This window comes from Puntigrus tetrazona, chromosome 21 (assembly GCF_018831695.1).
Source record: "Puntigrus tetrazona isolate hp1 chromosome 21, ASM1883169v1, whole genome shotgun sequence".
Classification (NCBI taxonomy): domain Eukaryota; kingdom Metazoa; phylum Chordata; class Actinopteri; order Cypriniformes; family Cyprinidae; genus Puntigrus; species Puntigrus tetrazona.
Window position 1 is genome coordinate 12,135,742 of NC_056719.1, and position 15,161 is coordinate 12,150,902.

Genomic DNA, 15,161 nt, shown 5'->3' on the forward strand with positions numbered 1-15,161 from the left:
TTTTTCTTTTTTTTTTTTGTATTGTAAGCTGTAGCTGCCTCAGCAGTTTTTTAAATGTACATACTTCAAAGTTAAAGTGTAATTAATTTTAGATTAACAAATAACTTGCAAACCCCACACAGTACGTGGCATCAAAGCACATTATTCCAAGACAAAATTATCAAAAGCACTTTATATAAGTATATATATACACTATACTTGGCGTCTAGTAGAAATATAGAGTAAGTTAGAATGAAGTTATGCGCAATTAGTGGTTCATATGCTGAAGCACACAAATTTTTTTTGCTGTTTCCTTTCAGGAGCATGGCATTCCCACAAACATGGGTTATGCGGTGGCTCCCCATCACTCTGGAGTGTATCCCATTCATTTGCAGCTGTACGAGGCCTGGAAGAAAGTGTGGGGTATCAAAGTGACCAGTACAGAGGAATATCCCCACCTCAAACCCGCACGCTTCCGCAGGGGCTTCATACACAGCGGCATCAGTGTAAGAACGCCTTTAATGGGTGAAGTTAAGATAAAAAGGAGAAATTGTCAGAATGGAATTTGGAAATAACACAGACAGAACCTGTATCCTTGGGACAGACATATTTCTAACATATGCATTGCCAGTGCACTAAGGTTCTCTATAAAAAAAAAAACAGATGGCACATTTTTATTCAGACTGTAGTCTGTACAAGCTGTATGGTTAAACGATAGTATGTTGAATTCTTATTCTGGCTGGATTCAGTACGATAAACCCCAGGCTATTTTGTGTACGGTTTGAGCTTTGAATCCCAGTGGGGGGTTAAGGGCAAACTGTTTGTGAAAGTACAATTTTATTTATTTTTTTATTTTTTATCAACTGTGCATTGCTTCAGGGGACAACAGGAAGAGTATGACAAAAGCTCGGTGAATCATGACAGAAAGTTTTCTGTGTGTGCGAATTTAAAAATGTATTTCAACTTGCAACAATGGGCACAAAAAAATCACCTTGAAAATGATGCGCAGCAGCTATGTTATATTTTTTGTTTTTTTCAGCGCGCAAAAAGGCATTTAAGATTTCTTTACACTGACATTATTAGCCATGGTTCGTATTAGTGAAAGATGCTTATGAAGAAGCAAATACAGTTGTCCCATTATGCAGTATGTACATGTATTATGTAAGGAATCCTTTCAGAATGGGGGACAAAGCACATTTAATGTAAATCATCTTCATTCTACTATCATTGGCTATCTAATAAGATCCCGTATGCCCATGTGTGAAACACATTATTAGGGATGCTGTTTTGTTAGAACAGAAGCATTCCAACTTGTTACATGCCAACTCTAGTGTATGTGCTCCAATTATTGTACTTCATTTTTCAGCACTGAGGTCAGTCATTTGGTTTCCCACTCCAGTCTAAAATGACTCTCAAATGAGATTACATATCACGGGTGTCGAAATGCATGTTTCGTTGTTTGCACATGTGGAGCTGTGAACACCAAAGCTAATTGGCCATATAACCAAGAACCAACATTTCTGCTTGAATGCTTCTTTGATGCAGCAAGGCTACAATTCTCCTTAATGTTAAAATCTCAGTAACAGGCAGTTTTAAGTGGCTTATATATTCTATTAAATTTTTAGATGTGTAGATTGCAATTTCAAAGAAAAACTGTTCTCATTTACCATATGTAAAATTTAATTTGATAATCACATGCAGTTCTTTTGTTTTTTTTTTTTTTTTTTTTTTTTTAAATGAAGTAATGGCTTTGTTTTTCAGGTGTTACCCAGACAGACCTGTGGTCTCTTTACCCACACCATCTTCTACAATGAGTATCCTGGAGGCTCTAAAGAGCTGGACAAACTCATAAATGGAGGAGAGCTTTTCCTAACTGTGCTTCTTAACCCAGTAAGTAGTGACAGTGCATTTTACACACCGGTTTAAGCATGATAAATACAACAATGACTTTTCAGTTTTTTTATGGTTTTTAATGGGAATATTCCTGTACACTGTATCTGTTCAATCTTTAAACTTGCCCTATTTCTATGGACGATTGGGAGTATCTTAATTAAAAAAAGTTCAATCGAATCTAAAAATGTGTTTATGTATTTAATGAGAGATGTGTTGAATGTGTTAGTCATAATCCTTAATATATCATAATGTTAATATATCTTGCAAGATTTATAGTTAGATAATTACTTTAAAGACTTGATGCACAAATTATGGAAATATTTTGGTAGTAATTTTGTAATTAATTCTACATTAATCTACATTATTAATTCTATGTAACGTATACTACTCTTCAAAAATGTGGGGTCTGTAAGTTTTGCTCAATTAATCAATTAATTAAATTGCTAAAACCTGAGAGTAAAGACATTTACAATGATTCATCAAGGATCAGTAATGGCTGTGAAAATGCAGATTTTGTATTTTTTTTTTCCTCAGCTTGTCGGCTATTGATTTATCTGATAGGTTGGGAGCTTAATGACTTCTTGTGCTTTATTTCAAACCAGATCAGCATCTTCATGACTCACCTGTCCAACTACGGGAATGATCGTCTTGGCCTGTATACCTTCAAGAACCTGGTTAAGTTCATACAGATGTGGACCAACCTGAAACTGCAGACTCTCCCGCCTGTACAGCTGGCACAGAGATATTTCCAAATCTTCCCTGAAGAGAGGGACCCCATCTGGCAGGTAACAGAGGTGCTCTGCTGTGGGTCTGTACTGTCCAGGGATCATTATGGGAGACAAACACAACTCTATTTGATGGGAGTGAATCAGTGAAGGTTGAGAGTGTTAAGCAGTGTTGCCGTAATATGTGGCGAAAGGTTTCGTATGGCTGTCTGCACATTTACTCTAATGTATGAAGAGTGAAAATGGTTTTCCGTGTACCCTGCCAGGAAATCAGAGAATGCTATTTTTGAAACCGGTTCCTATAATTCATTTGAAAGTTGGAGGCGATGCAGAAGATCCTTCTTTCTTTCTCTCTGTATCTTTTCTCTCACTCGCCCCATTTCAATTTATCCAGCTTCTTTATTTCTTCTCGTCTCACTCTTTCTAACTCACTTGTTTTGTTTCACCCTTAGAGAAAGAGAAAGTGGGAGCCTGAAAGCTCTAAATCCCTCTTTTGATCTCTCTCGTTTCCTGTCAAGGTTGAGGTCCCATCTTTTCTGTCGGCTCTCCAGCGTTCCACAGCTTGCCCTGCTCTGAATAATCTTCTTTCCTCTGCAGTTGTTTTCCCAAGAAATCTGCAAGCTGCTGTTACATGCAGAAGAAAGATACAACTCGGAAAGAGTTTTAGTTTTTATTTTATACTTAATACGGCATGTCCGTGGCTCTTTCTCCAAATTCATTGAGCTGTTCTTCTGTCTACATCCTACATGGGCAGCTAGAGGTCACCTGCCACAGTGCTGGCTGATAAAGAAAATTTATAAGGCAAAATCGTGTCTTTTACTGAAAATGAGACTCACCTTATGATTGATTCCAGTGGGGTATGCTTTATGTTGAATGTCACTTGAACAAACCAGAAACTACTAGTACAATTTAGTTTTTTGACAAATTTATTGATAAATAGAAATTTCACCACAGTTTTGGGTTTACTATCCCTTTAAAGCCATGTTGCTGCTGCCATTTGTTTCCTGTTGCCTCAACCCATGCCTTGCTGTCTTATTGGCTGTCACATTGAGTTGGCTTACTGGTCCAAATATTTACCATTCTAGATATTTGTTTGGCGCCGGGGATCATCTTTGATGCGTTGTGGAGTAGTTCACACATGAAGACTGCCAAGCACTGATCACATGCTGATTTGCCCCCGATCACAACCCATTCTGTCCAAGAGCTTGGTGACTTGCAAATCCATCTTAAATCCGGCTTAAGATCCATGTAGTGTGAACTTTGTATTAGGGGCTACAGGAACGTTGGGAACCATTAATTTAAATGAACAGTATTTATTTGAAATATGCATTTTTTTGTAACATCAGTATCTTTTTTTTTTAAGGGTTACTCTACCTCGGAATAGTCTATCTGCCATCAGTGGTACTTTATGAAGGAACGAGAATACGTTTTGTGTGCAAAAGAAAGATGAAAAAATATTTTTTAAAAAATTGATTCAACAATTTGTTTCCTATGTGTCTCTCCGTGACAGCAAACAGCATACGTCCTCATATTTATTTTTTGAAACCAAAAAATTTTAGTTAACTTATGTATTCTCGTATAGCCTTTTTCAAAGTAAATGCATGCAATGCTATCTTGAAAATAAAGAAGATTTATAGGTCTGAGTGTTGTCTATGTAGGCAGCTTACTAGGTTTCTGAACAGAGCTCAAATTTAGTGTTAGTATAAACTGTGACCCCATGAGTACATTAGTAATAAATTCACAAACCAAATGTGTTAATTCGGTTTAATTATTCCTTTTAGCACTGGCATCTATTCATGCGAGACTTTTTGGTCATTAGTGCCGTGGCGCCTAGCTGTTAATCTCATTAGGACGGACAGGTGTTGGATTGCCGGTGTTTTGCGGTCTTGATGCACTGTTTGACCATCTCTCAGATTTTAATTTAGAGGCAAGGGTTAAAGCTATAAATTCATTACCGCCATTGCCAGCATCTTCAGCAATGATGGATGAAGGGCTTCAAATGGCTGCTGTAGGACATCTTTCTCCTGAGATGCTTCAAAGCTCTTGACAGGGGTTGGTTTATGGTTTATGCTTCTGATTCTATCTGGTTAAACCCCATAAAATGGCCACCTCTGGGATGTTATTAGGGCAAGTCTAAGTCTGAATTAATCTAAAATCTGCTTGTTATTGGACTCTGCTGATGTGTTGTAAGATATTTGACATGCTTGAATAGTTTGTTTTAATTTGGCCGGATAACAGCCTTCTCCCCCATAATGCACTTTTCCTGTTGCTGTTAAATCCGAGTCTGAGCATTCGGTCTTCATCCAAATTTCTGTGTATTTGCTGAGCATGTCCTGAACTTTTGGACATCCTACTATTTTGCCATAACCTACATTTGAATATGCATACTTCCCTGCAAAAACGGAAATGAACATCTCGCCCTGGGTAATTTTGTAAAACAGTATGTTTCTCATATTCATGCTGGCTTGGCAAATGAGAACAATTTTTCCAGCTTCTTTATAATTTCCTGCTGGTTATTGAGGCACAACGTTTGACTCACTGCAGTGTTTTTTTTATTGTGAACGTGTTCATTTTAGTGATATATGGGTAGCACTTTACTCTAGCTCATTTCTTACCGTTACAGGACCCCTGTGAGGACAAAAGACATAAAGACATCTGGTCTAAAGAGAAGACCTGTGACCGTTTCCCCAAGCTGCTTATCATCGGACCTCAGAAGACTGGTGAGTGTTTTGTGTTCACCACACATTCACACACACGTGCACTTGCGCCATCTAGCTGTGTGGGACAGATATGTCCTCTTTTCATTTCCATCTAGAGCCAGTGTTATAAAAGTGCCTTCCAGCACATATCAGGCAGTGTAATACTGTAAATGACAATAGAACAGTTTACTTTAGTAATTCCTGTTTACCAAGTTTTATTATATTTGTAGTTATTATAATATAAATAGTGGTTATTTATTGGCTTGCCAGAATGTTAGCAATAGTGATGCAATATTCTCTATTTTTTTTTTACTTGATTGAACTTTAATTTTTACTTGAGTTTCCTATTAATTAAATGGATCACATTCATGAAATAATATTTTACAATATGAAATTAAAACCATTGTGTGGTGGCAAGTCACTGTTTTAGTAAGTGAGTGAGTCATTCATTCAAATGTTCAAATTACTGATTCAATCATAAACAAAGCGAGGAACTGAATCATTGGCTCCCTCGATTCATTGGCTTATCTCAGTTATCTTAATACAGTTTTGTTGGTTTATTTCTGGTTTTTTATTATTATTACTAAAATATGAGGGTGGATTAGTGCTGTAATAGACCTTCAAAAACTTTTTTTTTTCGCTCCCTTGAATCTTGAAAGTGTGCAAAACAGCATCGGTGGGGTTTTATTTCTTTACAGGCTTAGGCTCATAGAAGTATGCAGGCTTTCCACTGCAACCCTGGCTGCTCCTCAGTAAATGTGAATTCAGTTTTACAGCGTTGACTAATTAAACTTCTAAAGATGTCTTCGGGGAGCAATAGCCCACTCTAAGAGTGGGTAGTAAAATGGCTGTGTTAATCTTCTCAATAAAAGTTAGATTAGGGGGTTGGGTCTTAGACCAACGTTTATATATTTATTAATTTATTTTTATTTTTTGCACTGTTATTACTTTACTTCCTAGACTTGTATATTAGCTAGCATTATTGTTTCAGTTGTTCAGATGAAAAAAGGGTTTTACATTACACATTGCACAAATATAATATTCAATTCTATAGCAAAAGTTAAGGAGTCACAATAGGGTCCAGAAGTCTAAGACTACTAATGAAGTAGTTTTATCATTGTTGTTGTTATATTTTTGGAATTTTAATTTAATCTAATTTAAGTTTGTTCTTAAATGGCTTTGTTAAAAATGTGTGACTGTCTTGTCTATTCAGGGACTACTGCTCTCTATCTGTTCCTGGGCATGCATCCCGATTTGACCAGTAACTACCCCAGCAAGGAGACCTTTGAAGAAATCCAGTTCTTCAACGGCCGGAACTACCACAAAGGCATTGACTGGTATGTGGTGATACTGTAAAAGAAAATGTCTTCTCCATACTTCATGGGTTGCAGTCATGCATGATTTTGAGACCCCATAAAATAAAATGAAATAAAAAATCGGTTTATGTAATTTAGTATTAGTACTTAGTCTTGCTGTTCAGGCCTTGACTTTAAATTGCTGATTTAAAAATATCTTTCACTGTATCTAAAACTGCTCTCAAGAATAAGGATGCTCTTTCCCCCAAAAACAACCCATTTTTGATGGGCCCTAACTTTTTATTTCTGTGGGGAGTACATCAACATGGGCAAGAAAACCGCATGATTTCATGGGTTCTTTACAGTCGATAGCTCTTGTGAAGTGCTGTGATTGTGAAAATCTGGCATGCTTTGAAGTTAAGAGTATTAAGAGACATGGAGGCTAATGTTCCCGTGAGAGGAAGGCATTATGGGTCATTTCGAAACACAGCACTGCCTTCACCACTAGCTCTTTCCATCTTTCAGTAGTCTGAAATGTGACTAATAGAAAGCAGGTGTCTGATGCACATCATCAACCGCTCTCTTTCTCTTCCTGCCTTTCTTTTTGTCTTTAATCAGTTTGTGGAAAAGATGTTGGAGGTTGATGGTTTGTGTGGCTGTTAGAGTGTTGGAGACAACGCTGATTATAAAGATAAAGGTGTATTTCACCAAAAGGAGATAAACAATAGTGCAGCAATAGTTAAAGATTTTGTTGTTGACGCATGTCCACTATCTTGTTTCTCTCAGGTGTGGGCTAAATTTAATGCAATTTTTTTTTAATGCTAGGTACATGGAATATTTCCCTCTACCCTCCAACACTAGCTCAGATTTCTACTTTGAGAAAAGTGCCAACTACTTCGACTCGGAGGTCGCGGCCCGGCGAGCAGCTGCTCTTCTGCCCAAAGCCAAAATCATCACCATTCTTATCAACCCGGCTGACAGAGCCTATTCCTGGTATCAGGTCAGTATCTAACTGCTCATGTGTCATCCAGTCTCATCCAGGGTTAGTCAAGGCCACAAAGCCTGCTCTGGACAGAAGATTAGATCTGCAAATGGGAAAAATATGTAATTCGGAAGGATGTTCAAAGGGGCATTGTTCTACTGGGTTCGATAGGGCCCATATTTTATGAGATTTCAACTTTAACGCTTACAGCTTACTGTAACTTCGTTTGGTTAGTGTGGATGGAAGATTTAATAAATAAAATTACGTATATCCTTACATTTAGCTCATACAAATTGTATAGTGTTGACTATTGTTTAGTGATTTTTAGCATGTATGAACCGTTTCAGGTACAAGTATTCCAGTTAAATGTATCTTCTTTTTTGTGTTTTTCTTTTTCTTAAACTCATGGGGTTTGTTTACCTTTTCTTACAGAACTGTATTTTGTCACAAAATAGTAAATATTAATTGTCTTAATTAAATGGATGTTTTCCAGCACCAAAGGGCTCATGATGATCCTGTGGCTCAGAAATATACATTCCATGATGTCATCACTGCTGGCCGGGACGCGCCTATCAAACTGAGGGTCCTGCAGAGCCGTTGTCTAGTGCCCGGGCTTTACGCCACACACCTACAGCGCTGGCTCACACACTATCACCCCAGTCAGGTATCGAGTTCATGTGTGTCCATGCTCTGCAGTTGAGGATGTCTATACGATTTATATTGACCAGTTCATTTCTGTTCAGATCCTGGTCCTGGATGGACAGATACTGAGGACAGAACCAGCTTCAGTGATGGACAAAATCCAGAAGTTTCTAGGCCTGACAAACACGCTCAACTACCACAAGATCCTTGCGTAAGAAGCTTGTCCCCAAAAGTTTCTCTTTTATGATTGACAATTAAAAGTCATTGATATGCAATTCATTATTGAGCACATGGAGTGTTTGGTTTAGAGCTGCTTTGAAGTTCTTCACAGTGCTCTTCTCGTCCTGATGGATCCCCTTAGTTTGACAGGTTCACAAGAGTGCTTGTTAATTCTCTGCCTTCTCTACCACCTCGTGTAAACTCTTTCACTTTAGTCAACCCTTCCACTTGTCTTTCTTTCTCTCTCTATCTGTCCTCTGTCTCATGCTGTACCACATAATCTCATAAGCGGTAACATCTGTCAGCCACATCTCCCACTGGACAATGAAGATGGTTTGTCCTGTGGCAGCCTCTCAAGAGGCCTTGCCGTGCACCATCTGTTTGTTATGTTCCCTTTTGATTAGGCTGATGTTGAAACATCGCCCTATTTTTGCTGCCTGTCCTTCATTTTGTCTATTCCTTCCTGCTGCAGGTTCGATCCTAAGAAGGGCTTCTGGTGCCAGCTGTTAGATGGAGGGAAGACCAAATGCCTGGGGAAGAGTAAAGGGAGGAGATATCCTGACATGGACGTTGATGTGAGATTATGATTCTTGTTCATATTCCTATTTTAGTTAAAAACATTCCTGTCTTTTGGGGGTTATTTGGCATTACAAAAGGTGTTGGTAGACAGAGGGGAAAAGGAAGCTTGTTCAGACATTTTTGGTATATTTGACTCAAATCCCTTCAGTTTTCATAATCTCAGTAGCCAAAACTGCACAAAATCAGGTCAAACTTAGATTTTTAGCAATAGACTACCATCCAAAGTGTTGGTCCTATAATCAAAATACAATAAAAACATTCTTCAGTGTCAGAAGATCTTTTAGAAATCATAGCAATATGATGATTTGGTGTTCAGGAAACATTTCTTTATTAGTGTGGAAACAGTTCCACATATATTTGATGAGAGAGTTTATTTAAAATTAGAATTTCGAAATAGAATTGTGTGTGTATTCACACAAATTGCATGTTTATTAATAAATCATTCAAATCATTATAATAAATCTACATTTAAATAAGTTATTGATAAACTAGATACATAGACTATTACATAATCTGGGATTTTTTGCTTTCCGTTTGAATTGGTCCATGTGAAATTTTTCTCTCTATAGATATATTTTTCATGTCTGTAAAGCAAGTATGCACAGAGTTTCGGAGTATTCCATTCAAGTAATTTCTCTAGCAAATGCGAGCTGTAGACACTGAATCCTTGCTTGAGGACGTAAATGAAATGCTACATGTTTACAAACTGTTTTAATGACGTCTTTCCGTGGTTGTAACACTAGAGCGATTACTTAAGGGGTGAGAGATATTAAAATTAGTAATAAAGAGGAAGGGATGGTCAGGCTCACACAATGTGCTGCTGTTGCAACAAAGGCATTTATACAGCTTTTTTTTGGCCCCTCAGAAATATTTAGATATATAGCCTATTTTTGCCAAATTCTTGTTCCTTCAGGGTCATTCAGACTAGTGTATTTTTATAGGGCACAGCTTCAGTCAGATCTTTTAACAGACTATGATAAAGAGAGGCTCAGTCGGATGCTGAGGACCTTGATGTTACCTTGAGGCTTCTTGGCAGACACATCAAAGTTAATGAGGGGTGAAAGAACAGGCTGATGTGTCGTGGCTTTGCAGACGCAGTCGCAGTAGCAACACTCCTTAGAGAAAGAGCTGTACACAGAGCGGGAACTGTCATTTAACACACACAGTCACAGCAGTGGCTCAAGGTTCATGACCTTTTCTAGCCCGGAGGTGTTTGGTCTAATAGCCAGTCAAAAATATTTAGCTGTTTAACATAAGAATATAAGCCATTATAAATGCTGATGAGAACTAAATGAATGAAGATGTAATGCTGTAGAAAATTCGTTTTTGATGTCGTTTCCTAGTGGTCAGTGGACATGCTTTGATGTACATTTCCTTTTCACTTTATAATCCTTCAAAAATATTTATGGAAAATTAAAATAAATTTAATTATACAAAATGCAAATGTCTGCATGTATGTGTATGTACAGTATATATTTATTTGTATATATATATGTGTGTGTGTGTGTGTGTGTGTGTGTGTGTGTGTGTGTATTCAGGTTATTGCTGTAATATTGTTATTCTATGCTATTTAGTATAGTATTACTATTAAGTATATTATTATATTTTATTAAAAATAATGCTAAACGGATTAAATCCTACTAATAAATTTAACCATTGCAACATGTACAATATGAAAAAATATTATGAAAATGTTTGTATTTTTTTTATTTGATGTTAGAAATTTTAAATTAATTACATTTAAAATTTAAAAACCCATTTTAAGTTGGCATCAGATAGGAGTCAAGTCACTTCGGATAAAAGGGTCTGCCAAGTAATGTAAAAGTCTAATCCAAATGTAATTAATGCTAGACTCTGTAATAATGCCATACATAGCTTGAGCATGATTTTAGAGGTTATACATTACATATTTGCAGAAAAACTGAACCCATCCTCTTCCTCCACAGTCCCGGAACTTCCTGAGAGAGTATTACCATGAGCACAACATTGAGCTCTCCAAGCTGCTGTACAAAATGGGCCAGCCGCTGCCTAGCTGGCTCAGGGAGGAGTTGCTCCACAGCAGGTAACCTGAAGAGGGGGGTGGGGACACACTGGTCAGACTCGGACACCCCTCCTTCTGCTCTTGAGGGGACTCACCCTCTCGTCCACCCCTGTAAGCCGCCGACCACAGTGGTTGGTCAAGTCTCCTCCAGCGGCTTTGTGGACCTTCAGTTCGGAGAACTGAGCTTCTAGAGGGCAAGACAGAGAGGTAGAGAAAGATGCCCTTAGGTGCGCTAGTGGCTCTGTTCCGTTTTGGAGAACAGTGATGTGCCCAGGACATAGCCCTGGGGTACACCCGCTACAATCCTTGGCTCAAACATGGGATCACAACGGGAGACTTCCAAAAGACAATTTACTTGTCTGGTGTGTTGAAGTACCAGGAAGACATAATGTCAGAACAAATGGACATGCAATATGGGAGAGGAGGGCACATACTTTTTTTTTTTGAGGTGTAGGACACGAGAAGTCCACAACAGATAAATAAGTGCCAGGGTGGTACCTTAAAGTCAGACTTTCTTTGTTTTCTTGGTTAAATATTCTTTTAACACTCATTTCATGTGTTGTGTTCCACAACACAAGGCTGTTCGCCTTGTAGTTTCATTCTTCAGTTTTAAACGGTTTTTATTTCATAGGTTATTAAGCCCATTCATTACAGCTGCACCCTCCGGGCTTAAAATGTGACATTTAAAGGTGAAATTTCATTACGATGTATTTATGGCTATTAGTTGCGAATCCACAGGACAGCTTAATAATGCGTGATAAATTGTGGTACTAAAACACAGATAAGCTACATCCATAATCAATGTGACTGTAAATATGAAACTGTAAAAAAGCTGGGTATGTTTTGGCCCTTTATATGTGCAGTAACTGCCTTAATGCAACATTATCAAGCCAATTACGGTTAAATTCACTAAAGTATACAAGCTGACGTGTTTTGACAGGCCTCGAGGGGCTGATCTTTTAAATCTTAATTCGAATGATGAATGTCAAGAACTGGACCCATGTGTTATTTTGGCATTATATCACAAATCTCACTGGAGCGTTAAGTAAAGGGTATTGCCGTTTTAATAGTGATCCATAAAACCTGTCCGCCAATAATCCTTTTTATCACAATTTTTTAATCTTGTTTTAATGAATGTTTTACCCTTTTTCAGTTTTTATGCGATTTGTTTAGCATATCACAACATCTATTCACTTTTCATTCAGGGTTGTCATCAGAATGTGTCCAGGAATGTATTGCCTCTGTCAAGAGACCATTTTAAAAGGCCATTTTATATGACTTGTGTTTTGTGGGAACTGTTGACTGCTACTGAACCGTATGAATTACACCCATGAATGTAAGCAAGGTTGCTATGTAACAGACACGATGCCTTTTCAGTGGCAGGCAGGGAGCGATCCACGGAAAAAGCTCCACAAAGCCCCTTAACCCGGTCGCCGGGGCTGAATTAAACCACTCTGCTAATGGATTTCATTTCTCTTGCTGCTGAAATGAGAAGTCACGGAACGAACCCAAATATCATTTTATGTATAACATAAAATTAATTGGATTTAATTTGGTTCCCTTCTGTTTTTCATTTATCTTCGAAAGGTTTTTTGCGCACTTTCTTCCACACTTCCATGCACAATAATGTCACTCATTTCTCACAGCATGCATCGGTCTCCTTTAACAGTCGTTTGGTGCTTTGATTTCAAGCGCATCCTTTGGTCAAGCGTTTTTGAGTTCTGGGGGGGGAAGAGGCACCAAAAAGTACAAATTGAACTATGTTTGATGAATGATCACCCCTGGTATTCCCTGCTTCAGGATGGACACTTGGGAAGGGGTTTGGCAATATTACATGTGGAGTACTGACAGTATCTCAGAGCGTTTATTTTCTATAATACAGATTTTATTTGTAAAAAAATTGTACAACCCTTCATTTTCTTCATTGACCTCAAAGTGAGATGCTTGAGAAGCACAATGTTTGTGTTGTTGACCAAGGAGTGGAAAAGCATACAATGCATATCTTGTGTGCAAGGATATCACTTCACACAGATTTTGCACCAGTCCACAGAGCATTTTGTATTAACAGTTACTAGATAGATTTATTCGGTTTTGGTTAAAATGTAAGTAGTAAGTAGTTTACAAATGTGTGCGGTACAGAACCATGCACCTTACATGCTGCTCTCGGATTCGTCATAATCACACACGTAACCTTTTTTTTTTTTTTATTGATTATTATCTTTTAGTATTCTTGCTCCCGAATCGATGACTGACATCTAATAATGCAATATCGTGTTTCCTGGTAAAATGGGAAGATTTGCACCAAGCACAAAATTATGTTTAAATAAAATGTGTCACAGTGTACAGAGCCCATTTATTTTGAGTGAATGGAACAAAGAGAGATTATAAAATATGAATGAACTAGTTATGACTTTCTTTTCTTTAAGACATCGACCACATTCACACAGACATGCAGAGAGTCCCCATGACTTTCACACTGCCAATATTGTGCTTTCTGTATCATAAAGTAGGGTATGAATAGATAGAATAAAATAACTGTAAGGAAATAATCATCTGGACTGTACAATCAAACCTACCGTTGTTAATATTTTTTATTGTTGGTAGCCAATATTTTTGTGATTAATTTGCAAATAAAGAAACCACTGTCTTTTTTATTCTTTGTCTTTATTAAGTACACATGTATTATTTCAGAGAGTAAATAATGCATGCATATACATGACATTTCATATATAAAAATAAATATTTGTTTGACTTTTATGGTTTAGACAATGCAACGCAAAAAAAAAAACTTTTATATGATAATACTAGTTAAAAATAAATGTGATTATCACCATATTTTCATAAACTGCTCAAGTCACATCTATGATGATAAATATGTAACCGTGCAATTCATGATTGTTTTACTATTTTGATGGTAATGCATGAAATATAATTGTTTTTCAATGAATAAAATTTTACATATATATATATATATATATATATATATATATATATATATATATATATATATATATATATATATTAGACACACACACACTGTACGTACATCCTGGTAAGTACTACTTGTAATATTTCAGGAGTATGTGTGTGTGTGTGTATATATAATGTATATATATAAAATACAGGGGTTGGACAATGAAACTGAAACAGTGCCCAATAAAATATTGCAATGTACACAACATTATGGGTGACATACGAGAGTCTAAAAGAGGACAAATTGTTGGTGCAGGTTTTGCTGGTGCATCTATGACCCGGGTAGAAAGTCTTTGTAATATATCAAGAGCCACGGTATCCAGGGTAATGTCAGCATATCACCAAGAAGGATGAACACATTCAGCAGGGAGAACTGCGGATGCAAGAGGAAGCTGTCTGAAAGGGATGTCCGGGTGCTAACCCCAATTGTATCCAAAACGCATAAAAACACAGCTGCCCAACTCGCTGCAGAATTAAATGTGCACCTCAACTCTCCTGTTTCCACCTAAACTGTCAATCGGGACCTCCACAGGTTCAATATACGTGGTCGGGCTGCTATAGCCAAACCTTTGGTCACTCGTGCCAATGCAGTTTCAATATCCTGAAGGCAGTGCCGTGTCTCATGATGACAATGCGCCAATACACGCAGCAAGACTGGTTTGAGGAACATGAAAGTGAAGCCAAACATCTCCCATGGCCTGCTCAGTCACCAGATCTGAATATTATCGAGCCGCATTGGGGTGTTTTCCTCCACCAGAATCTGCAAGAATGACTCAAAATCCCTCTGACCACTGTGCAGGGCTTGTATCTGTCATTCCCAAGATGAATTGATGCTGTATTGGCCGCAAAAAGAGGCCCTACACCATACTAATGAATTATTGTGGTCTAAAATAGCTTTCATCGTCCAACCCCCAGTGTGTGTGTGTGTATATATATATAATTATTTATTTATTTATTTTTACAGCGAAGAATAGCTTTTGTTAAGAGGGGGACCGCTTTAAATAAAACAATTACATGCTTTACACACATTCTGTGACTTTGGGCACCTTTATATGGATGTCACTTAAAATAATCATCTTTCCATATGGATTAGCAGCCTTACAGCTGATCCTTGTCCCATGAAACATTGGAGTG

The 15,161-nt window shown here is 37.6% G+C and overlaps 1 protein-coding gene across 2 annotated transcripts in view; it reads left to right on the top strand.

The window, feature by feature from the left end:
* ndst1b (N-deacetylase/N-sulfotransferase (heparan glucosaminyl) 1b) overlaps positions 1 to 13,708 on the top strand; it is a 68,622-nt gene extending 54,914 nt beyond the window's left edge. For both annotated transcript variants that reach the window (XM_043221259.1, XM_043221260.1), the window contains exons 7-16: positions 300 to 485; positions 1,741 to 1,869; positions 2,475 to 2,657; positions 5,221 to 5,317; positions 6,510 to 6,633; positions 7,417 to 7,591; positions 8,067 to 8,237; positions 8,317 to 8,426; positions 8,907 to 9,009; positions 10,960 to 13,708. In XM_043221259.1, the coding sequence (XP_043077194.1) occupies positions 300 to 485; positions 1,741 to 1,869; positions 2,475 to 2,657; positions 5,221 to 5,317; positions 6,510 to 6,633; positions 7,417 to 7,591; positions 8,067 to 8,237; positions 8,317 to 8,426; positions 8,907 to 9,009; positions 10,960 to 11,079 (1,398 nt within the window). In that variant the 3' untranslated portion in view covers positions 11,080 to 13,708. The remainder of the gene's footprint in view (positions 1 to 299; positions 486 to 1,740; positions 1,870 to 2,474; positions 2,658 to 5,220; positions 5,318 to 6,509; positions 6,634 to 7,416; positions 7,592 to 8,066; positions 8,238 to 8,316; positions 8,427 to 8,906; positions 9,010 to 10,959) is intronic.
* The last annotated feature ends 1,453 nt before the right edge of the window (positions 13,709 to 15,161 follow it).